Below are 24,983 nucleotides of genomic sequence, written 5' to 3'. Positions count from 1 at the left end.
ACCAAAACTGTATGCAGTATTCCAGGTGCGGTCTCACTAATACCTTGTATAACTGCAGCAATACCTCCCTGTTTTTATATTCTATCCCCCTAGCAATAAAAGCCAACATTCCATTGGCCTTCTTGATCACCTGCTGCACCTGCATACTAACTTTTTGAGTTTCGTGCACCAAGACCCCCAGATCCCTTTGTACTGCAGTACTTTCCAGTTTCTTGCCATTAAGATAATAGCTTGCTCTATGATTTTTCCTGCCAAAGTGCATAACCTCACACTTTCCAGTATTGTATTCCATCTGCCAAATCTCTGCCCACTTACTCAGCCTGTCTATGTCCCTTTGCAGGTTTTTTATGTCCTCCTCACTCACTACTTTCCCTCCCATCTTTGTATCATCTGCAAACTTTGATATGTTACACTCGGTCCCCTCCTCCAAATCATTAATATAGATTGTAAAGAGTTGGGGTCCTAGCACTGACCCCTGCGGAACACCACTAGTTACTGATTGCCAGTCTGAGAATGAACCATTTATCCCAACTCTCTGCTTTCTGTTAGATAACCAATCCTCCACCCATGCCAGAACATTACCCCCAATCCCGTGATTTTTTATCTTGAGCAATAATCTTTTGTGTGGCACCTTGTCAAATGCCTTTTGGAAGTCTAAATACACTACGTCCACTGGTTCCCCTTTATCCACCCTGTATGTTACGTCCTCAAAGAACTCAAGCAAATTTGTCAAACATAACTTCCCCTTCATAAAACCATACTGACTCTGTCCTATTAAATTATGTTTATCCAAATGTCCCGTTACTGTCTCCTTAATAATGGACTCCAAAATTTACACAGCATTATGAGCCAATCTTCCTAGTCTCGATGGCTCAGTACCATTTGCCATTATGCTATTGAGGGAGTTTATCAGCTTAGAGCACCGATGGGAACGCATCACCAATATGTCTGAGGAAGAGGAGAGGATGACAAAGACCAGGCCGTGGTAGCTACTTGACATCTCAGAGGTCCAACTCAACCCAAGGAGAAGACACCTTACTACTTTGAACTAAAAACTATGAGCTTACCTTGTACTTTCATCTGCAACACAGAGATAATATTCTGTAATGCTTAGTTACTGAGCTATAAAAGATGACTCTATAACATTTTCTAATGCTTGACACTGTAGTTAACAAAAGGGTGTAAATAAATAAAGCTCATTCCCCGATGTGATTGTTACTACATAACAGCCCAGCCGATGTGTTATCCTTTATTTATTTAACTGAAGCAGTTTCTCAATATGATCTCAATTTCAAGGTTTGTTTCAATCTTTGACCACATTTCTCAAGTATGCTTAATAGATTGAAAAAGAATGGCTCCTTCCATTTTTCCGTTTTCAATTTACTTATTTCCAATTTTGATTTTACCCTGATGGAGGACTAACAGTAGGAAGTTGATTTCCTGATAGTGTAGCATTTGATTGAGGCTAGGAGCTATGTCAGGATTGATCTAATATGGAGAAATATCGCTGCTCCAATATAAATACATATCTGTACACATCTATCCATAGGTTTAAAGTCTTACATCTATGCACACTTCCTGTCAACTTTTTCCATTATAAATTCCTATGTTCACATTTATAATGGAAACTGCCTGTGTAATCGCAGCACAATGTGATGAAATCCTCCTGCCGCTGATGGTACCATAGACTTGCACCTTCCGGTTCCTCAGACTGTGCTGCAGAGAAACTCATATGTTCCAACCGACTTTATCACACTGCTTCCCAAATTTCCTAATTAACTATAAACCTATTAGGCGTGAAAATTGCTGAGTGGGTCGTAACATTCTATTTAAAAATGCACTGAAAACTCCAATGTCATGCTCTATCTGTGGCAAAACCTTTTATAGAACTGTCAACATTTAACTGCAGTACCTGTTATGCCTTTAGGCGATGTCTCAGCAAGGTTTTCAATATTAAGTGTCACGTAACGTCAGCTGCTAAAGCTACCATTGTGAATGAATACAAAGAAACTGGTTGCGTCTGCACACAGTTGCAGGCTGTGGAAGGCTGCTTTGGAGCAGAGCAGGCTAAGGGGAGACTTCATTGAGGTGTATATTTGTCATATGACTTGGACCCTGAAATGAGCTTCCGACCACATATCCGCAGCATAACAAAGACCGCCTACTTCCACCTCCATAACATCGCCCGTCTCCGCCCTTGCCTCAGCTCATCCGCTGCTGAAACCCTCATCCATGCCTTTGTGACCTCTAGACTTGACTATTCCAATGCACTCCTGGCTGGCCTCCCACATTCCATCCTACGTAAACTTGAGGTCATCCAAAACTCGGCTGCCCATGTCTTAACTCGCACCAAGTCCCGTTCGCCCATCATCTGTGCTTGCTGACCTGCATTGGCTCCCAGTTAAGCAGTGCCTCGATTTCAAAATTCTCATCCTTGTTTTCAAATCCCTCCATGGCCTCACCCCTCCCTATCTCTGTAATCTCCTCCAGCCCCACAACCCCCGAGATATCTGCACTTCTCTAATTCTGCCCTCTTGAGCATCCCTGATTATAATCGCTCAACCTTTGGTGGTCGTGCCTTCTGTTGCCTCGGCCCTAAGCTCTGGAATTCCCTCCCTAAACCTCTCCGCCTATCTACCCCTCTTTCCTCCTTTAAGGAGCGTCTTAAAACCTACCTCTTTGACCAAGCTTTTGGTCACCTGCCCTAATTTATCCTTATGTGGATTGCTGTCAAATTTTTTTGTCTTAAAATACTCCTGTGCAGCGCCTTGGGACATTTTACTATGTTAAAGGCGCTATATAAATACAAGTTGTTGTTGTTGTCGTTGTATAAAATTATGAGGGGCCTAGATAGAGTGGATAGGAAGGACCTATTTCCCTTAGCAGAGAGGTCACTAAGCAGGGGGCATAGATTTAAAGTAATTGGTAGAAGGATTAGAGGGGAGTTGAGGAAAACATTTTTCACCCAGAGGGTGGTGGGGGTCTCGACCTCACTGCCTGAAAGGGTGGTAGAGGCAGAGACCCTCATCACATTTAATATGTACTTGGATGTGCACTTGAAGTGCTGTAACCTACAAGGCTACGGGCCAAGAGCTGGAAAGTGGGATTAGGCTGGATAGCTCTTTTTCGGACAGCACAGACACAATGGGCCGAATGGCCTCCTTCTGTGCCGTAAATTTCTATGATTCTATGGCCACTGAATGTCACTGTGGAGCAACCTAAGTTTTTGAGCCTCTGTTTTTTCAGCCAGTAGCCATGTTGGTATATGTAAGTAAAGGAGACTCCATTACAGCTCTCCGTGGACTTCCTCGCACATAACGCTCTGGTTGTCTCTGCTTCAAGGCATTTCATCTGCACCACTTCTCTTGACCCCTCCACGGTCTCTAAATTGTCAATCTGCTTGTTTGACATCCAGTTTTGGATGAGCAGAAATTTTCTCCAGTTAAATATTGGGAAGACCGAAGCCATTGTTTACGGTCCTTGCCACAAACTCCGTTCCCTAGCCAGTGACTCCATCCCTCTCCTTAATAAATCTGTCTGAGGCTGAACCACACTGTTCGCAACCTTGGTGTCACCTTGGACCCTGAAATGAGCTTCCGACCACCTATCCATGGCATAACTAAGACCACCTACTTCCACCTCCGTAACATCGCCCGTCTCCGTCATTGCCTCAGCCCATTTGCTGCTGAAACCCTCATCCATGCCTTTGTTACCTCCAGACTTGACTATTCCAACGCACTCCTGGCTGGCCTCCCACATTCTACCATAAGTAAACTTGAGGTCATCCAAAACTCAGCTGCCCGTGTGTCTTAACTCGCACCACGTCCCGTTCACCCATCACCCCTGTGCTCTCTGACCTATATTGGCTCCCGGATAAGTACCCGGTCCGGCAATGCCTCGATTTCAAAATTCTCATCCTTGTTTTCAAATCCCTCCATGGCCTCGCCCCTCCCTATCTCTGTAATCTCCTCCAGCCCCACAACGCCCCCCCCCACCCCGAGATATCTGTGCTCCTCTAATTCTGCCTTCTTGCGCATCCCTGATTATAATCGCTCAACCATTAGTGGCCGTGCCTTCTGTTACCTAGGCCATAAGCTCTGGAATTCCCGCCCTAAACCTCTCCGTCTCTCTACCTCTCTTTCCTCCTTTAAAACGCTCCTTAAAACCTTCCTCTTTGACCAAGCTTTTGGTCACCCGCCCTAATTTCTCCTTATGTGGCTCAATGTCAATTTTTTTGTCTTATAATACTCCTGTGAAGCAGCTTGGGATGTTTTACTATGTTAAAGGCGACATATAAATACAAGTTGTTATTGTTTTAAGATAAAGGGCAGGTCTAGTGACAATGCATTGTCAATCGTGATTTCCAGCCATAACCCCAAGCCATGCGTTGTCAATAGCATAGAGCAGGGTCAATAGTCAGAATGGTGACAATCACATCTGCTCAGATTCTTCCACATCTTCTTAAACACACCCTTCACCTGAAAGTTTCCTTTGGTCTTGAACTTTTTTTTTAACTAATAAAAGGATGTTAAGTATGTGGAGCAGATTACAGTAAAACAACAAAAAAACCTTAATGAGTTTCAAAAGGAGAAGCCAGAAAGGTTCTTATGAAAAAATGCACCAAGGATGTGTGGGCTGGATGGACCCAAGGCCTTCTCCTGCCTGAAACTGTTGCAATGTCACTAACTCCCTGTACACAACGCTATGGAAGATCCATAAGAACATAAGAAATAGGAGCAGGAATAGGCCACTTGGCCCCTCGAGCCTGCTCCGCCATTCAATAAGATCATGACTGATCTTGGGCTCAAAGCCACTTCCCCGCCCGCTCCCCATAACCCTTCATTCCCTTATCTTGCAAAAAGCTCCACCTTAAATGTATTTAATGACCCAGCCTCCACAGCTCTCTGGGGCAGAGAATTCCACAGATTTACGACCCTCTGAGAGAAGAAATTCCTCCTCATCTCAGTTCTAAAAGGGCGACCCTTTATTCTGAAACTATGCCTCCGAGTTCTAGATTTCCCCACGAGATGAAACATCCTCTCTGCATCTACCTTGTCGAGCCCCTTCAGTATCTTATATGTTTCAATAAGATCACCTCTCATTCTTCTAAATTCCAATGAGTAGAGGCCCAGCCTGCTCAACCTTTCCTCATAAGTCAACCCCCTCATCTCTGGAATTAACCTAGTGAATCGTCTCTGAACTGCCTCCAATGCAAGTATGTCCTTCCTTAAATAAGGAGACCAAAACTTTACGCAGTACTCAAGGTGTGGTCTCACCAATACCCTGTACAGTTGTAGCAAGACTTCCTTGCTTTTATACTCCAACCCCTTTGAAATAAAGGCCAACATTCCATTTGCCTTTTTGATTACTTGCTGTACCTGCATGCTAACTTTTTGTGTTTCATGCACAAGGACCCCCAGGTCCCTCTGAACCTTTTGTAATCTCTCTCCATTTAAATAATAATTTGCTTTTTTATTTTTCCCACAAAGTGTATAAACTCGCACTTTCCCACATTATACTCCATCTGCCAAATGTTTGCCCACTCACTGCCTGTCGATATCCCTTTGCAGGTTCTTTGCGTCCTCTGTACAACTTGCTTTCCCACCCATCTTTGTATCATCCGCAAACTTGGCTACACTACACTCGGTCCCTTCATCTAAGTCATTAATGGAGATTGTAAATAGTTGAGTCCCCAGCACCGATCCCTGTGGCACCCCACTAGCTACCGTTTGCCAACCGGAAAATGACCCGTGCTTGACTAATCTACTGGAATTTTTTGAGGATGTAACTGGTAGAATAGATAAGGGAGAACCAGTGGATGTGGTGTATTTGGACTTTCAGAAGGCTTTCGATAAGGTCCCGCATAAGAGATTAGCGTGTAAAGTTAAAGCACATGGGATTGGGGGCAAGGTACTGACTTGGATGGAGAACTGGCTTGGCAGACAGGAAGCAAAGAGTTGGAATAAACGGGTCTTTTTCCGAGTGGCAGGCAGTGACTAGTGGGGTACCGCAGGGATCGGTCCTTGGACCCCAGCTATTCACAATATATATTAATGATCGAGACAAGGGAACTAGATGTAATATCTCCAAGTTTGCAGACGACAAAAAGCTGGGTGGGCGTGTGTGCTGTGAGGAGGATGCCGAGAAACTCCAGTATGATTTGGACAGGTTGGGTGATTGGGCAGATGTATGGCAGATGCAGTATAATGTGAATAAATGCGAGGTTATCCACTTTGGTGGCAAAAACAGGAAGGCAGATTATTATCTGAACAGCAATAGAGTGGGAGAAGGGGAAGTGCAACGAGACCTGGGTGTCCTTGTGCACCAGTCACTGAAGGTAAGCATGCAGGTGCAGCAGGCGGTTAAGAAGGCAAATGGTATGTTGACCTTCGTAGCGAGAGGATTCGAGTACAGGAACAAGGATGTCTTGCTGCAGTTGTACAGGGCCTTGGTGAGACCACACCTTGAGTATTGTGTGCAGTTTTGGTCGCCTTATCTGAGGAAGGATGTTCTTGCCATGGAGGGAGTGCAGCGAAGATTCACCAGACTGATACTTGGGATGGCAGGAATGACGTATGAGGAGAGATTGGGTCGATTGGGCTTATACTCGCTGGAGTTTAGAAGAATGAGAGGGGATCTCATTGAAACTTATAAAATTCTAACAGGACTGGACAGACTAGATGCAGGAAGGATGTTCCCGATGGCAAGGGAGTCCAGAACCAGGGGTCACAATCTAAAGATAAGGGGTATGCCATTTAGGACAGAGATGAGGAGGAATTTCTTCACCCAGGGAGTGGTGAGCCTGTGGAATTCTCTACCACAGAAGGCAGTTGAGGCCAATTCATTAAATATATTCAAGAAGGAGTTAGATATATTTCTTAAGGCTAAAGGGATCAAGGGATATGGGGAGAAGGCAGGGACAGGGTACTGAGTTTGGATGATCAGCCATGATCTCATTGAATGGCGGAGCAGACTCGAGGGGCCGAATGGCCTACTCCTGCTCCTATCTTCTATGTTTCTATGACCCATTTATCCCGACTCTCTGCTTTCTGTTAGTTAGCCAATTCTCTATCCATCCATGCTAATATATTACCCCCAACTCCGTGAGCTCTTATCTTATGCAGTAACCTTTTATGTGGCACCTTATCGAAGGCCTTCTGGAAATCCAAATACACCACATCCACTGCTTCATCTTTGTCCACCCTGTTCGTTACCTCCTCAAAGAACTCCAGCAAATTTGTTAAACATGATTTCCCTTTCATAAAACCATGCTGACTCTGCTTGACTGCATTATGCTTTTCCAAATGCCCTGCTACTGCTTCTGTAATGAAGGACTCCAGCATTTTCCCAACGACAGATGTTAGGCTAACTGGTCTATAGTTTCCTGCTTTCTGTCTCCCTCCTTTCTTAAATAGGGGTGTTACATTTGCAGTTTTCCAATCCGCTGGGACTTCTCCAGAGTCCAGGGAATTTTGGTATATTGCAGCCAATGCATCCACTATCTCTGCAGCCACTTCTTTTAAGGCCCTGGGATGCAGGCCATCTGGTCCAGGGGACTTGTCATCTTTTAGTCCCATTATTTTACCAAGTATTATTTCCTTTGTGATAGTGATTGTCTTTAGTTCCCCCCTCCCTGTGGCCGCTTGATTATCCATTATAGGGATGTTGTTAGTGTCTTCTATCGTGAACAGATTCAAAATATTTGTTCAGCGTCTCTGCCATTTCCCCGTTCCCCATGATTAATTCCCCAGTCTCATCCTCTAAGGGACCAACGTTTACTTTAGTTACCCTCTTCCTTTTTATATACCTGTAGAAACTCTTACTATCTATTTTAATGTTTCTTGCCAGTTTACTCTCATAATTCATCTTCTCTCTCATTATTATTTTTTTAGTCATCCTTTGCTGGTTTTTAAAAATTTCCCAATCCTCTGGTCTCCCACCAATCTGGCAACATTGTATGCCTTCATTTTCAATTTGATACCATCCTTTACTTCCTTAGTTAGCCACGGATGGTGCTCCCTTCTCTTATATTCCAGTGAGAAAGAAAGATTTAATTTTTGTTGAGAGTTATGAAATATCTCCTTAAATGTCCGCCACTGCATTTCAACTGCCCTACCCTTTAATTTATTTTTCCAGTCCACTTTAGCCAGTTCTGCCCTCATGCCAATGTAATTGCCTTTGTTTAAGATCAGGACACTGGTTTGAGATACAACTTTCTCACCCTCCAACTGAATTTGAAATTGAACCATGCTATGATCAGGGCACATAAATAACACATTTACAAAAAAGCTGTGTATTCAAGTATATCATTATTAAGGAGCTGGGAATAAATTACATTTGGAGTATTTGTATTGAAAGTAGAACAAAACAGCAAATAATAAAAACTGCGACATCTCCCCCCCCAATAAAACACAACCATCTCTTCCTAACTCCAAAAGATTTATGAATTATCTTTCTTCTTTCACAAGTTGACCCACCTGGTGTATATTTCCAGCACTTTTCAGGTTTTGAAGTCAGACTTGCAGCGCTGGCGATCTTTCTTTTTTTTTAACCTTGCAATGATTTATTTATTACTTTACCCTGAGTTTCGTTGGATTTATCCAGAGGCCAGCAACTAAACCTCAAGCTGGTTGCCATGACAACTCGGTTACTTTCCACACACAAAAAACTCGCCCTGGTCACGTTGGACACCGAGGGGCGGTCGCGTCCCACGTGATCCGGTTGCCGTGGCGACGCCGTCGAGCGCGGGGTTACGTCAGCGTGGGTTTTTTTTTGCGCGTGGCCTTTTGAACCGGCTCGCGGAGCCGGAAGTGGTCGGTGCGAGCGTTGAACTGGGCCCGGAGCCGGGTTACTTATTTGCTGGCTGATGAGAGGAGATAAATCAACCCTGCAAGCTTATTCTCTGGGCGCTGGCCGAGGCAAAAAAGAAGCTTTAGCGTCAGAGAAAATAAGCTGTCATTGTACGGAGACAGTGGGCCGAAGGGGCCAGTGCTAGCAGACAGAGGAGTGGACGGGCCGAAGGGGCCAGCGCCAGCAGAGTGGACAGGCCGAAGGGACCAGCGCCAGCAAACAGAGTGGAGTGGACGGGCCGAAGGGACCAGCGCCAGCAGACAGAGTGGAGTGGAGAGGCCGGAGAAGCCAACAGTGTATCATTAATCTTTCTCATCCTCTGCGGTCGGCTGTCGTTCGCTCATTTTTCTCGCCCGCTGTATAAAGATCTCTTGATGTCGGTGTGAGAGACGACGCTGAGCCACCGGGACTCCCGCCCCAGCTCCGCCGAGTGATGAGCCAGGCTCTGCCCGCCCCTTGCGAGTATCAGTCGACCCTACTTCAGCCGCTCGCTGACCATGGCCGCAGATTTGCAAGCCAAGTATCAGAAACTTGCACAGGAGTACTCCAAGGTGTGGCTTCAAGTGCTGATTTCTGTCTTGATTATTTCTCCTTTTTTTGAGATGCTATCAATTTGGAGCAGGCGATCCTCCAGTTCTAATCATTGTTGAATTGTGGAATACATATTAGTGTGCGATTTGCGGAATCTGAATTGGTTTCTTAATTGCCATTAAAATATATGCAGTATTCAGAAAACTGGAAATCACAAACCATTCTCTTTACAGTAATAACTCACCGCTAAAGCATATTTATGCTACATGTGAGCCTTTCTTGGTGTACTGAGGATTATGCAGGAAATATACAGCATCTCTAAAGAGAAAGTAATAAGTTACTAACGTTTGGCGTGTGTAACTTTTTGTTAGAACGAAGATTTCAGTAATCTGTATGACATTTTTTTAGTATGTGTTTTGACAGTTCAAATGTAATGTGCAGTAGTGCAATTGTAGATTCTGCCGTTCCAAACATGGGTGTGTCTTCAACTATGTGACACCAGAGTGAAGTTACAGATCTGTCAGTAGTAGGGTTGTGCTGGGAGCAATTTGAGATGTTGAAGAAGAACCACTCTACACAGTGTGTTGTACAATGTTATTAGATTAATTACTTTATACATAGTGTATTAGTACAAATACCCTATATTATGAAGTAATGTTCAGTGTGTCAGGAAGAACAAGTTCCTTTAACATGTACCGGATTTGTCTGGAAACCATGGGTTGTGTAAATTCTTCGAAGGGATGCACAGGTGATCTGGCTGCAGGAAGTTTATAAGTGGTTTGTATTCTTAATGTGCTGCAGAATAATTTGTACTGAAATATTTAAATTTTAAAATACTCTTGCTACATTTTAAACAACTGAACAATAGAATGTATTTGGCGCAGTGCATTGGATGTTATATGCTGTCCCATGGACTGGTAGGATTCTGGTTCTTTTTTATCTCTCAAGGTGAGTTCTTGATTTTAGTCACAACATTGGTGGAAGTACTGGAAAGCAGTTAAATGCTGCTTCCTGCCCTGTATGAAAGAAGGGGGGGCGGGGGTGCAAAATGGAAATATATATTACATCCCCACTCTCTCAGGTAGTTGTCACTGCAGTTCCTAATGGCTAGCTTGAAAGTAGTGTTGAAAGAAGTTTGAACAGGTTGCCTGTCTTCTCTACTATTTTGGGAAATGATGCAAGATACTTAAACAGAAGGAAGGGTGAACATATAAAACTCCATGCCAGATAATGTGTTTAACTGTAAACTGATATAACACCTACCAGAAGCCTTTATCGTCTTTGCATGTTACTGATTGAATGAATTATTTGTGAACACTTCCACTTATAGCATGTATTGATTTTGTCGTTAATACTTAGCTGAACATATTTCGAGTTGGCAACTGCATGAGAATTTAAATCCATTACTTACAACATTCTCGCAGTATGCTAAAATGCTTTTTAACACATTGTTTAAAAATATCAAAACAGAATTTATAACTTGTTAAATTAATGTTTGCTGGAATTATTGCTGAGAATTCCTACAGTAAAATATTTATCTTTTGAAATGTTTCAGCTTCGGGCTCAGAACCAAGTGCTGAAGAAGGCTGTTGTGGATGAACAAGGCCATGGTGCATCTTTAAAGGTACAGTTCAGAGCATCGTGCACCTGTGAGATGCAAATACAACAGTACTGCAATACTTGATGTCTGTCTTCCAGACCAAATTTTAGCCTTTTTGGTCTAAATTCGACATGTTCATTTAAATGTTGCAGCTTCAGCAGGGGCATTTTTTTTTAGTGCAAATTTGTAATGGTTAAATAATTCAATTTAAAGCTGTGCATATACTTCAGTCTCATTTAGAACTGGAGATAATTTTTGCAACATCCAACTGAACCTTCCTGACTTTGATTTTACAGAAAATGATAAGATAGCAGGTACAGCAGTTTTAGACTAGCTTAAGTACAGAAAATTGGTCTTAACCAAGTATAAGTTGACCTGATGTACATTATATTCAAAGTATGAATATATTCAATGAAAGGCAAATTGCCTGAGGAATACATTCCTGAATGTTGGCGGGGGGGCGGCAGAGAGGAGAAAGAATTCAAAATACAAAAACACAATGCAAGTTTATGCCAGCAAGAGCGATTCAGCAGAGCAATTCCCCCCAGTGTACTGGCCAATATTTATCGCTCAACAAAAATGAGAATTTTAAAATCAAGGCATTGCTTAACCGGGAGCCAATGTAGGTCAGCGAGCACAGGGCTGATGGGTGAACAGTACTTGGTGCGAGTTAGGACACGGGCAGCAGAGCTTTGGATGACCTCAAGTTACGGAGGGTAGAACGTGGGAGGTTGGCCAGGAGTGGATTAGAATAGTCTAGAGGTAACAAAGGCATGGATGAGGGTTTCAGCACCAGATGTCGAGTCGAGCGATGTTCGAGGTGGAAATAGGCGGTCTTAGTGATGGGTCGGAAGCCCATCTCGGGGTCAAATACAACGCCAAGGTTGCGAACAGTCTGGTTCAGCCTCAGACCGTTGCCATGGAGAGGGATGGAGTTGGTGGCGGGGACCAAAGACAATGGGTTCGGTCTTCCCAATATTTAGTTGTAACCTCCTCCAGCTTTGCAACCCTCTGATATCTGTGCTCCTCCAATTCTGGCCTCTTGCGCATCTCCAATTTTAATCGCCCCACTATTGGCGTTGTGCTTTCAGATTTCAAGGCCCCAAGCTCTTTGAATTCCCTCCCAAACCCCTCGGCCTCTCTACCTCTTTCCTCCTTTTAAGATGCTCCTTAAAACCTACCTCTTTGACCATCTGCCTTAATATCTTATGTAGCTCGGTGTCAAATTTTGTTTGCTAACACTCCTGTGAAGCGCATCGGGACGTTTTACTACATTAAAAGCGCTATATAAATGCAAATTGTTGTTGTTGTTTACATCTTTTCAGTTTGAGCTGATTTACAACACAGCCCAGAAGTGAAAATACACTGTCCCAACACGATACCACTTATTCTCTAAAGTATTTGCTTTATACTGTGATAATATCAGGAGCAGCCAGATGGAGTGCAATGGTCTTTTCCAGTCCTGTCCCTCCCTATGTTCTTACGTTGTATAATCTGACTTAACACACAGCTTTTTCCCCTGCAACAGGAGGAGCTGAAGATGAAGGACCAAAGTGTTAGGAAGTTGCAGCAGGAAATGGACAGCCTGACGTTCCGAAATCAGCAGCTGGCAAAGCGTGTCGAACTACTTCAAGAGGAATTAGTAACGACTGAGGCCAAGGGCAAGAAGAGCAAGGTAGAGAGTCTGGAATGAAGCAAGGTTCCTGTGTCCAAGGCTCTTAAATGTTTGATGAAACTGAGTAGTTGATGGCATAGTATTTAACGTGTTTCCTATCCATACTCTTATTTCCATTGCAAGTAGATATCCACATGTATTAGTTGTAATAATCATCTGCTCACTATTTTAAAACAAAATGTGTTCCAAGCCTCTGTTCAAATTGCTCCTTAATCAAAGCAGCAGAATTTAGTTAACAGTTGTGAGGATTAAAATTTAAAAAAAAAAAAAAAAACCCACTAAACTTTGGGTTGCGATAACTTCCACCTAATGTGGAAGATGCTGACTCGCTTGTAGGACTACTAAAACCATAGAAGCTTACAGCACAGAAAAGGAGGCCATTCAGTCCAATGTGTCTGTGTTAGCTAGAGCCATCCATAACGAATCCCACTGCCCCCCCCCACTCTCCTCACAGCCACGTATCTTTCTCTGCTACAAATATTTATCCAATTTTCCCTTGAAAGAAGCGATGGTTTCTGGTTCAACCACTCCCTGTGGCAAAGGATTCCATGCTCCAACAACCCTCTTATGTAAATACATTTCTCCTAACCCCTCTTCTTTCTTAGTGATTTTTAAATTGACGAGCCCTTGTTACCTACTCCCCAACCAGAGGAAATAGTCTTTATCTATTCACTCTTATCAAAACTCTTTATTCATCAACTCTATTAAATCTCCACTTGGCCTTCTCGTGCTGCAGTGGGATAAATCCCAGCATCTCCAATCTCTCCGTGTAAATTAAAGCTAAACTTTGGGTTGTGATAACTTCTACCAAAGTTTCCCATCTCTGACCTCATCCTGGTGAATCTGTGCTGAAAGTTCTTTGATTTAAATGTCCTTTTATTCATACCCTTCAGTGTCTTTCTTTTTAGTGTATACTCGCGCACCTTGCAATTTCTCAAAAATAACGCACATCCACATTCAAATTGTATCTGTCTAACAACAGAAAATGCTGGAAACACTCAGCAGGTCGGGCAGCATCGAGGAGAGAGAAACAGTCAACCTTTTCGGGTCAGGAGTTCTGACGAAGGGTCCTCAACCCGAAAGGTTGACTCTGTTTCTCTCTCCTCGATGCTGCTTGACCTGCTGAGTGTTTCCAGCATTTTCTGTTATTTCAGATTTCCAGTATCCGCAGTATTTTGCTGTTGCACCCATTCGGCTAACCTGCCTGTCTTCCTGACGTCTCTTGCAGTCCATTTCACTATTTATCAAAACTCCTATTTTCTGTCTTTTGGGTGAAACGTTAAACCGAAGCCCTGTCTGCCCCCCTCAGACGAACGTAAATAATCCCATGGCATTATTCGAAGATGGTGAGGGGTGTTCTCCCTGGTGTCCTGGCCAATATTTAGCCCTCAGCTAACACCTAAAACAAATGATCTAGTTGCTGTTTCTGGGATCTTGCTGTGTGCAAAATAGCTGCTTTGTTTCCCTACATTACAACAGTGACCACACTTCGGAAGTACTTAATTGGCTGTAAAGTGCTTTGGGACGTCCTGGAGTTGTGAAAGGTGCTATATAAATGCAAGACTGTCTTTTATTTTAGCGTCATCTGCAAATTTTGAGATTGTGTTTCCTATACCCACATCTAAATTATTTAAATGTATGTATACGGAAAACCAAAGTGGGCCAACACTGACCTCTGGGGGCCCTTAGTTTAGCACCTCTAGCAATGCAGTGCCCTCTCAGTATTGGGTTGAAGTATCAGCTTAGATTATGTGCTGAAGTTGTGGAATGGGACTTGAATCCACCACCTTCTGACTAGGGTGAGAGTGCTACCATTGAGTCAAGCTGACACATGGGACTTATCCCACTTGGAATTAAAGAGAAAATGGATAAGGTGATAGTTAAAGGTGAGAGGCAAAATAAAATTTCAGGTGGTGAGTGATATTCCATGTGGGTTTGCCGGCAGGAGGATATAGATAGGCTCACCGGACGAGCAGATGGGTAGCAAATGCAGTTTAATATAGTACATTTTGAAGTCATAATAGAGGAAGGATGTACACCTTTAAATGGTAAGGTTCTGAATGGATTAGAGGAGCAATGGTACTTTGGTATGCTGATACACTGGTATTTAAAGGTGGCAGCATAAATGGACAGGGGCTTAATAAAGCAAACTGAATGTTTACTTTGTACAAGACCTTGGGTCACAGTTGGAATATCGTGTGCAGTTTTGGGCACTCCATTATAGGAAGGATATAAAAGCAATGGAAAAAGTACAGCATAGATTCACTAGGACAGTAGTTCTCAAACTGGGGTCCGCGGAGACGTTCCAGGGGGAAATAAGTGCAGTCATTAGTAGCATGTTCAGAAACCAGTGACTGCCCACTGCACACAGCTCTTTGCTGGCGAACTGAACCGTGTACATACAGCCCTGTGCTGCCGTACTGAACCCTGCACTTTCAACCATCACTGCACTCGTGTGTGAAAATTTCTAATTCCTCGCCAACATGCTGCTGATGATTGATGTGATCCTCATCCAATCACTGCACGACGTCCATTCCGCGGAGTAATTTCTGGTCAAGTGCGGCCAGTTTGAACATGGCCCCGCCCCCCCCTCCTGTGTGCATGATCGGCGGGAAAATAAAATAAAAGATTTGGCTATGACGGCAGCTGAGAGTAGGGAAATATCAGCTTCTAAATAGATATTATATAAAGTATTACATTTCGGATGGGGAGGTCCTTGATTAATAATCCATTTGAAAAGGGGTCCTTCAACCAAAAAAGTTTGATGACCACTACACTAGGCGATGACCAGGGATTGGATTTACTGTTTTGAAAAGAGACTTCAAAAATTCGGGCCATATTGGGCCGTATTTTGCGACCCCCCCCCCCCCCCCCCCCCCCATGGGTGCGTACGAGGTGTGTAGGGGCCGCGCAAGTTCCGGGTTTAGGCATGCAAAGCGCATGTGCTAAAACCGGGAGCTTGCGATCTGTCAAGAATCTTCTTGACAGATCCTCCACATCCCCGGGAGATGGGCCTCTGCGGGTGGAGAGTTGGGTTATTTGCCCAACTTCCGCCCTCTGCCTGTGAAATTCTTACGCCTGGTAAAAGCGGGCGTAAGGCCTACTTTTACCAGCATAAGAGTTTAAAAAAAATAGAAAAATAAAATTTTATCACTCATTTATACATTAAAAACCCTTTTAGCCCTGTTAAAACATATAAATTTTTTTTCCAAAAATTACATTTTCGTTTAAAATATTTAATTAAATGGCATTTTAATTAAAAAAAAAATGTTTTCATTTCTTTCAAGTGCTTGTGTATTTTTTTAAGTGATCCCCATTCACACTTATGGGAGTTCCGTACGTACGGAATCCCCATAAGTATGAATGGGGGTTCCCTTCTTTCATTGGTTGGGCTGGCCCATGTGATCCCAGTGGTGCTTGCGAACTGCATGCGCCCCTGGGATATGTGGGGCTCTGCCTGCGCGGACCCAGAGAGGCCCAGGATCTCTCTACCTCCTGGGCCACCAGGTAAACGCATAAGATTTTTTACAGGTTGGAGGCAGCCGCCTGCGGGAAGCCTCTGACCCAAAATTTGCAATCGATGTGTTATACTTTCCAACAGCGTCAAAAGTTTTGCTTTAATCATCACTGCTATCGGGCTATATTTTTTGCTTTGGCTTCCTTTCTGCTCTTCTAATGTACAGTACTTGTGTTTTCAGGAAACTGGAGATTTTAGAACTTATTTTGCTTCCCCCCCCCCCCCCCCCCCCCAAGTTGTCACTGAAATTGCCTTTAGTAAAGTTTGCATGGTAACAGACTATCTGTCTAATCTTCAGGTGCCTTATGGTTTGCTATACAGGAACAAGAAGCTGTGATGGGCTCTTTCAATACAGTATGCGTGGGACAGGTAGTAACTGAAACTAAAAATTCCCACCAAGACTGACCTGGTTATAGTTCTCTCTTCGATGAATTTTTCAGATAATGGTCAGTCAATTGCACTCTCAAATCTATGCAAAAGGGTTTTTCAATTGTAGTTTTGAAATTGATTTTGAATAAGGTAACAGCAGCCAAAAAATAAAAACCCTAATTAAATGACACCTGTGGCTGAATATTTGGTTCCTTTTTTGGCTCCTGGGTTGTGTAACATGTTGAGAATCACAGTTCTGTGACATGTGTAGTAGATTGCTTGTGATTCTGTATGCACAGTTCCTGATTTCAGTATCAAGAGATACCAAGAGGGAGTTAAGTCATTCCTTGTTTTTGGGGGAAGAAGAGAAAAATATGAGTGGCATTGGCAGAGTTCTAGGATGGGTTGCTTATCTACTATCTCAACCAGTGATAAACTTGCACATCTTACTGATCTGTTTTTCAGCTCTGGACCCTGGAATTAGACTAGTGCTAAAATTATGCTGTCCGATATGGTGTGATAAGTACATTTCAAGTACAGTAGTTTCAAATCCAGGGGCACGAGGTGACCTACTATACCATCCTGTCTCTTCTAGTTTTTGGTATCATTTAATTTTGCAATTTTAACAATCACCTCCATATCCAATTCAATTTCACACTGATGTCAGTTATTTAATCTATCCAGACTACTATCATCGAATGATGCAGCACAGAAGGAGGCCATTCAGCCCACCATGCCTGTGCCAGCTCTTTTGAAAGAGCTATCCAGTTAGCCCCCCGCCCCTCTCCACGTAGCCCTACAATTTTCTCCCCTTCAAGTATTTATACAATTCCCTTTTGAAAGTTAGTATTGAATCTGCTTCCACCACCCTTTCAGGCAGTGCATTTCAGATCATCATAACTCGCTGCTTTAAAAAAAAATCCTCCTCATCTCGCTTCTGGTTCTTTTGCCAATTACCTTAAAATACTATGAGCAGTTTGTGTGTGAATTATATATTTGTAGATCCCTCATGACATTGCACATAGGGTGTCAATGTCAAATGTAACATTCAAGTTTAGAAGGTGTGGGTATAACTGAATCGAAGGGAGGAGAGGAGGCTACAAAATGGGGTGGTGGCGGGGGGGAAAGGAGAGAGCAAGGGTGAGGTTGACGAGGGAAGGAGGTGGAGATGATGGACGGGAGAGACGGTGTACAACCAAACTGTTGCCAAATGATGGAGGGAAAAGCAGGATGTTAGTGGAAGGGCTGGTCCAGAGGTGGAAAATGATGCTGTAATCATCAAGGGGGAGGGGGGTGGGTGCGCTGAAATCTGAAAACCACTGATCAATTAAGGAAGGGGTTAAAATCACAAGCAATGTTCAGTGGTGGTTAGGGAAGGTTCTAATGTCTTGCTAATACATGTCTTTGGGCTGTTCATCAGGCAGGCTGATATGCTAAAGTGTGACAAAGGTATCAACAGATGTTCATTGGAGCAGGTGAACTGAAGCTCGGCTAGGGTGTTGGGCACATATGGTGGGCTAACTGCTAAAAGTAGAAATGCAGCAGGATTTTTGTTGGTTGATCATGGTGGTAGACCAGAGTTTGTGCAAGCCATCAGGGTTGAGTTTGGAAGAGGCATTGGGAGAAGTCCGTCATGAGCCATTTGGACAAGGTCTATGTGGGACAGGGGAGGAATTAAGCAGTGTTTTTGTTCCCCGTGGTAGTACCAAAGTGCGATTGGTCAGTAAGACTAAAGTTCATTGGGGCTGTCGGTCTTGTGTGGCATGGGGCCAGGATTTGGCTATGTTGATTGGCAGCATTAGGTTTGAGTGGGGTCTGTTAAATTTTTGTGGCAGGGATGGACAGCATGGCTGGGAGAAAGTGAACATTTGACTTTACCTTTACCAAGATGTCTGCCCTGTCCAGCAATTTTATTGGCGCAGCATCACCCAGTGGTGAATGTTAGGAATTGCTGTGAAAGTTCAACTAAACAGATGGAAGTTAGTTGATTGACAGCCACAAGAGTAGGTGATGCCCCCTTGTACTCAGTTCTTCACATAACATTACTTTACAACGCCATGTACAGGTGCAGTGGTGCACTACCTTGAAAATTGGATGTGCACTACCTTGAAAACCGGGATAGCTATTAACTAAATTTTGACTGGTTTTCTACAGCAGAAGAGTGCTGACTCTCCATCTCAAATGAACCAGCAGCGACAGAGTGTGTTTGATGAAGATCTGCAGAACAAGATCGAGGAAAATGAGCGACTGCACAAACAAGTGAGTTAATTCCACAGTATCCAAGCTACCTCGCACATAGCAGAATTTGTGAGAAGAGCTGCTGTAACAACAGGTGTGAAAAATCCAAACTATTGACTACTATATAATAGTAAGTTACAGGCTCAAGATCCTCAGAGGGATTTTTAAATACAGTCTGATTCCTGAGCTCTGATATCCGTTAACTTAGCACAAACCAGGAATCAAAATTGGAACCTTTTGGTTTGCATAGTTTAGTTACATCATAGAAACATAGAAGATAGGAGCAGGAGTAGGCCATTCGGCCCCTCAAGCCTGCTCCATCATTCAATGAGATCATGGCTGATCATCCAAACTCAGTACCCTGTCCCTGCCTTCTCCCCATATCCCTTGATCCCTTTAGCCTTAAGAAATATATCTAACTCCTTCTTGAATATATTTAATGAATTGGCCTCTACTGCCTTCTGTGGTAGAGAATTTCACAGGTTCACCACTCTCTGGGTGAAGAAATTCCTCCTCCTCTCTGTCCTAAATGGCTTACCCCTTATCTTTAGACTGTGACCCCTGGTTCTGGACTCCCCCACCATTGGGAACATCCTTCCTGCATCTAGTCTGTCTAGTCCTGTTAGAATTTTAAGTTTCAATGAGATCCCCTCTCATTCTTCTAAACTCCAGCGAGTATAAGCCCAATCGACCCAATCTCTCCTTGTACGTCATTCCTGCCATCCCAGGTATCAGTCTGGAGAATCTTCGCTGCACTCCCTCCATGGCAAGAACATCCTTCCTCAGATAAGGCGACCAAAACTGCACACAATACTCAAGGTGTGGTCTCACCAAGGCCCTGTACAACTGCAGCAAGACATCCTTGTTCCTGTACTCTAATCCTCTCGCTACGAAGGCCAACATACCATTTGCCTTCTTAACGGCCTGCTGCACCTGCATGCCATTTACTGACTGAATAGCATTTAGGAAAATCATTAATAATCCCTTGAACTGCAGGTGACTGATAAGTGCAACCTAACAGTTTTAAAAATTTAAGAAAGGCAGGGAAGACCGATAACAACTAAATTATTCAAAAAGATGAAATTGACAAAAAATGGACCAATTTAGGTAGATGCACATTGCACATCAAGGCAGTTCCATTTCTGACTTTATATTTGATTATATCACAGTTATACTGGTTCAGTCCAGAAGAATGTACCTGGTAGACCTAAAGTAAGTGTATGGATTTTATGTATAGCCTACATCCTTTTATCAGTTATTCACTGGCTCATAAAAATATAGAAAAATAATTCCTATGAATTTAAACAAAGTGATGTATTCATCTGGAACTAAATTCTGTGGTTGTTCAAACTTAAAGTAAATATTTTATGTTCACTGTCCCTCAAAGGTCCAGCAAACAGTTCCGTAATCCTGCTGCCAGGTGCACACACTAGTCTTTAAATACCCTTTAAATCAAATTTAACAATTTCAGAAAAGTAATCTGCTGTATCAGCAAGTAAGATGTCAGCAATATGACTTTTTTTCATGAATCATCCACCATCTTAATATGTAATTTACGATCTCTCTGCCATGGCAATCAATGCAAGTCACATGAGTAAAGTTTCTAATTTTAAACTGCAAAATTGTATTTTTATTGCACCTTCTCACACTAAAACCTTTCACTTAATGCATTCCTTTTGGCGTGCTATTGGTAAAGTTTGGAGAGGACCACATCGAAGTATATAAGATCTTGTGCAAGTAAATATAGATAAATTAAACACAGATTATTACTAAATTAGTATATCCTGGAATTTCCTCCCTAAACACCTCTACCTCTCTAAGACGCTCCTTAAAACCTACTTTGGCCAAACTTTTGGTCACTTGTGCTATTGTCTCCTATGTGGGTCTGTCAAATTTTGTTTGATAATCACACCTCTGAAGTGCATTGGGATGTGCTAATTACTACATTAATTGCGCTATATAAATGCAAGTTGTTGAGCTGAAATTCTGAAAACTCCACCCATCAATGAAGTACTGCCTAATCTCAGACTCTTGAGAGATCTAGTACCCATGTGAGTTTTAAATTAAAGATGAGCAACTTGCATTTACATAGCGCTTTTAACATAATAGAACATTTCAAGGTACTTGACAAGGGTAGAAAATAACCAGTGACTGAAAAATGGAGGAAGGAGGAGGAGGGGTTAGTGACCAACAACCTCTCAATTTACCTATCCTATTTTTGAAGGGGAGAGAAGTAGCAAGTTGGAAAGGTTTGGGGAGTATTTGAGTGTGGAGCTGAAATGGCTGGCGCTCTGCAGCCAATAGTGGAGTGAAGAGAAGGAGGGATGCAAAGTAGGCGAGAATCCTAAGAGTAGAGGGTAAGTACAGGAACATAAGGATTTTTGAGGTTGTATGGAGGGAGGAGGCTATGTGAAGTTTGAAGCAAAAATGAAGTTCCCTCAACTGTGTTACCCGCGAATGAGTTAGTGATTTTTTTTTTCCCCCTCCCAGTGAGGAATTGCAATACAAGGACAATCAGTTTTGTCTCATCATTCATTCTGCTGCCCTTGTTCCTGTCATTCCCAATTAGCACCAGGAACAGAATGGCTTCTATATAGTGGCCATTATAAATGGAAGTTGGAGACTTGTATGATGTTGCATTTCTTCAGATAACTGATATTTTCAGAACCACTCTTGTGACTTCCTCCCCAGCCATTTGTTCTAAGCCTGACAACTTAGTCAAAGTGAAGATTTTTTTTGGGGCTACACTATACCGATGAAGAAGCAATCCATTGATTATTTACCACCATTATTTAATGAATTTATGTAGTTTGTTCAGTGGTGTTGAAGCATTTATTTTGGATACATGGGTGTATGTGTCTGCATTTGTATTATGTATTGATAAGTAGATCTCCCGTGGTGTTGCTCATGATAAGTTTTAAAAAATTTAGGTCTTGTGATGTGGTACTTGTTGCTCATCCCAAGTTACCTTGAGGACATTGAGTCAACCACATGGTGTGGGACTGGAATCACATTTAGGCTAGACCATATAGGGGCAGCAGGTTTTCTTGTCTGGAGGCCATTCGTGAATCAGTTGGGTTTTTACTACAATCCAGAAATTTTCACGGTTATTCTTCTGATGCTAGCCCTCAATGACTAGATATAACACATTCGTTTTCACAATTTGCGATGGTGGGATTTGAGCATGCAACTTCTAGATTGCCATAATCAGTAGGCTACTGTACCCATACCCTACTAAAAGACACACTGATAAGCAACATCATTTATTTCTTAGCACAGCAAATAAGTGGAAAACACTCAGCATGTGTAAGGTATCAAAATATAAAAAGTGAGTAAAAAAGTTTATTAAAAAAATTAAACCACTTATTGGTTGGTTTTAAAATAAAATATCTGAACTTTGTTGCACAGAGGAAACAGGCTCAGGGAGGCTCAAGGCAAGGAACAAAGATAATAGAATGAAAGAAAGGTAGCAGCGCTACCTAATGTAGGAGGACATAAAGGTGAGTATAGTAAAGGAGCTGTGAAAATGTTACCCGTTTAAAAGTAATGTAAATAGGCGTTACTTTTAGTGTCACAATGTGAGACAGAAATTATAATACAGGAAGAACATGCAGTCGTAAGAAATTTCAAGTTATACGTATGTCCCCCTTGTCCTTTCCTCCCCATCCCTACACTCAGTCCACACTTTTACTCTGTCAACCCCCATCTCTCTCTGCATTCCCTTCAATCTTCTGCATCCTCTGTCACCCATGCACCTCCCTCCACTCCCCTTGCCTTGTCTACCATTCCTTCTTTCTCCACACCGCTCGACTCACTGTTTGCTCAAGGTGGGAGTGTGGTGGTGTGTGCCCTTTCCTATCGATGCTATTTCAATTTTCCTGCGACTCTTTGTGCATCTCTTTTGGTTAAGTGGGTTGCAGTGTGATTTTTGTTTGGCTGTAGTGTTAAGTTGAGTGTTTTGCTGATGTCTGCTGTTGGCAGAATGTCAGGAATGGAGACCAGATGTTTTCTGCTGGCTCATACAGCTTTTCACTTTGAACCATTTTTAATGTTGATTTGTGTCACAAATTTAGTGGGGTAGGAACAATGGAACAGCAGTAAGCCATTCAGCCCCTCGAGCCTGTTTCACCACTCAATTAAATCATAGCTGAGTCTTGAAAATTTCAGCTTCTACATCCTTTTTAGGGGAGTGTATTCCAGATTTCCACTACCCTATGTTGGGGGAAAAAAAATGCCTCCCTGCTTTCGCTCCTAAATGGCCTAGCTTTAACTTTAAGATTTTATACTCTCCTGGATTCCACCACCAGAGGAAATGTATCTACCCTATCTAATTCATTTTATAATTTTAAATACCTTGATTAGATCACCCCTTCTACACTCGAGGAATAGAAACTAAGTTTATGCATAAATTTAACCCTGTAAGCCCAAGAATCATTCCAGTGAATCTGCACTGTACCACTTCCAAGGCCAATATATCTTCCCTGAGGTTCGGTGCCCAAAACTGAATGCTGTGTTCTCGACGGGGTCGGACCAAGGCTCTGTACAACTGAAGTACCGCTTCCTTAATTTTGAATTAACTCGCTTGGGATAAAGAGCAACTTTATTAACCTTTTGGATTACTTTTTGAACCTGTGCATTAGCTTTTGGATTTGTGTACATGGACACCTAAATCCCATTGCTTCTCCTCCGCTCCTAGTCTCTCTCCATTAATAAAATATTCTGATTTGTCTTTCTCCGATCCTAAGAGGGATGCACATCCAACTGCAGTTAGAGAAAAACCCTTAAGTTTACCTGTATTAGTGTATTGGGAGTCACAGGAGGATGTGTAAGGGTATTTTAATTCTCTTGGCTAGAATTTTGGATTTGTCCAAACTTTTATGCAGGAGGGATATGGTACATGTAGTTTATTTTAATATGTGCTTTCAGCTGGAAACCATTTTTATAGGAGCAGTAATTGGATATATTTCTCCCTTCTGTGTATTATTTTTAAATTTTCATCACTTTTCTTGCTCCTCCTCTCCTGAAGGCTTTAACTCCTGCTGGGTATGGTTCCCCAGGTGCTGGTTGCCCGAGTGGTTATTTTCCACGTGTGAGTATCAGAAGAATTTGACTGGGGGGGGGGGAATTCCACCCAAGCCTGATCCTGTTCAGGTTTTACATGAAAAATACAAAACCTAAAGTACATCCTTTTTCATGTAACCTGAAAAATAATATAACAATCATCCCACTGGGGGCACTGGCACTGATTCCTGTCTCCTCCTCCCTTCGACTGTTCCCCTACTCCTTTCTACCTTCTCCACCTCTTCCCTCCCTTCAGTTGTGCCCCTGCTCTTCTCTCCTTTTGATACCCACCCCTCCACTCGACCCTCCCTTTTCCCTCCTCGGTTTAGGGGTTGAGTTTGTTTGCCTATTGCTCGAGGAACTAGATGAAACTAGATCAACAGGAGCATACAGGCAGTCTGCTTAGTTCTGTTCTGTTTGAAATAACACTCCTTAACACTGTAATAGTTTAATTCCAGTTTTTATTTCAATTTTTTTCTTTAATTTGGGAGAATCATAATAGTAATTACACTGTAAATAATGGCATACTGCTCCTTTACAACTGATGTTTTTAAATGTGGATGGTTTCTTTAAGTAACTTCAAAACAGTCATTAAATTATATCATCTATATTATAAAACAATTGCATTTAGTTACAAGCAAGTCTGTTGTCCAGAAAGTCTCGTGATTTAGTAATGTTCATGGTAGAAATTTGCCTATAAAGAAATGTTTCCTGAATACAGTCTTTTTCCCTATGAGTTTAATTACTTGGGTGTCAGCCCTATTAAATTGTAAATTCATTGGAAGAAACTCAAGTGTATACAGTCCACTCCTGATGATTCAAAGCCTGTTTTCTGTGCAAAAACCTTACTATCCAATAATTTGAATTAAGAAATGTGAATCATCAGAGAATTAAAATCAAGAGGAGTGGATGTACCAAAAGCTATCGAAACCCTTTTATTGGCGTCTGTGAGGTCATTATTCTTGGTAAATGACATTTCTTTTACAAAGGGGCTGTTCATATGTTTGAACAAAGAATATTTTGGGGCAGTCTGGAGTCTGCCCAAGAGTACTGTGCTGATTTAATTTTGGATCAATTTCAAATGCAGTCTGGGACAGCATTTAACAACCATTCCGTGTCTCCACAATTTTTTGTTCACTCGC

At 42.5% G+C, this 24,983-nt stretch overlaps 1 protein-coding gene and 1 long non-coding RNA gene across 6 annotated transcripts in view; one reads left to right on the top strand and one right to left on the bottom strand.

The window, feature by feature from the left end:
* Positions 1-8,721, bottom strand: part of LOC147121032 (uncharacterized) — a 130,432-nt gene extending 121,711 nt beyond the window's left edge. Inside the window, exon 1 of one of the 2 annotated variants that reach the window (XR_015076235.1) lies at positions 8,478-8,721. This is a non-coding gene — a long non-coding RNA (uncharacterized LOC147121032). The remainder of the gene's footprint in view (positions 1-8,477) is intronic. The other variant, XR_015076234.1, reaches the window with a different exon arrangement.
* Positions 8,722-8,777: 56 nt separating this feature from the next.
* ppp1r21 (protein phosphatase 1, regulatory subunit 21) overlaps positions 8,778-24,983 on the top strand; it is a 90,376-nt gene continuing 74,170 nt past the window's right edge. Inside the window, exons 1-5 of one of the 4 annotated variants that reach the window (XM_085980353.1) lie at positions 8,778-9,401; positions 10,937-11,005; positions 12,510-12,656; positions 18,700-18,801; positions 23,807-23,869. In XM_085980353.1, the coding sequence (XP_085836479.1) occupies positions 9,348-9,401; positions 10,937-11,005; positions 12,510-12,656; positions 18,700-18,801; positions 23,807-23,869 (435 nt within the window). In that variant the 5' untranslated portion in view covers positions 8,778-9,347. Of the gene's footprint in view, positions 9,402-10,936; positions 11,006-12,509; positions 12,657-18,696; positions 18,802-23,806; positions 23,870-24,983 lie in introns of all 4 variants that reach the window. The other 3 variants (XM_085980350.1, XM_085980358.1, XM_085980357.1) reach the window with 3 other exon arrangements.

This window comes from Somniosus microcephalus, chromosome 3 (assembly GCF_052327205.1).
Source record: "Somniosus microcephalus isolate GS21.2 chromosome 3, FLI_Smic_1.0, whole genome shotgun sequence".
In the NCBI taxonomy this organism is placed as follows: Eukaryota; Metazoa; Chordata; class Chondrichthyes; order Squaliformes; family Somniosidae; genus Somniosus; species Somniosus microcephalus.
This window is presented reverse-complemented; position numbering and strand designations above follow the sequence as displayed.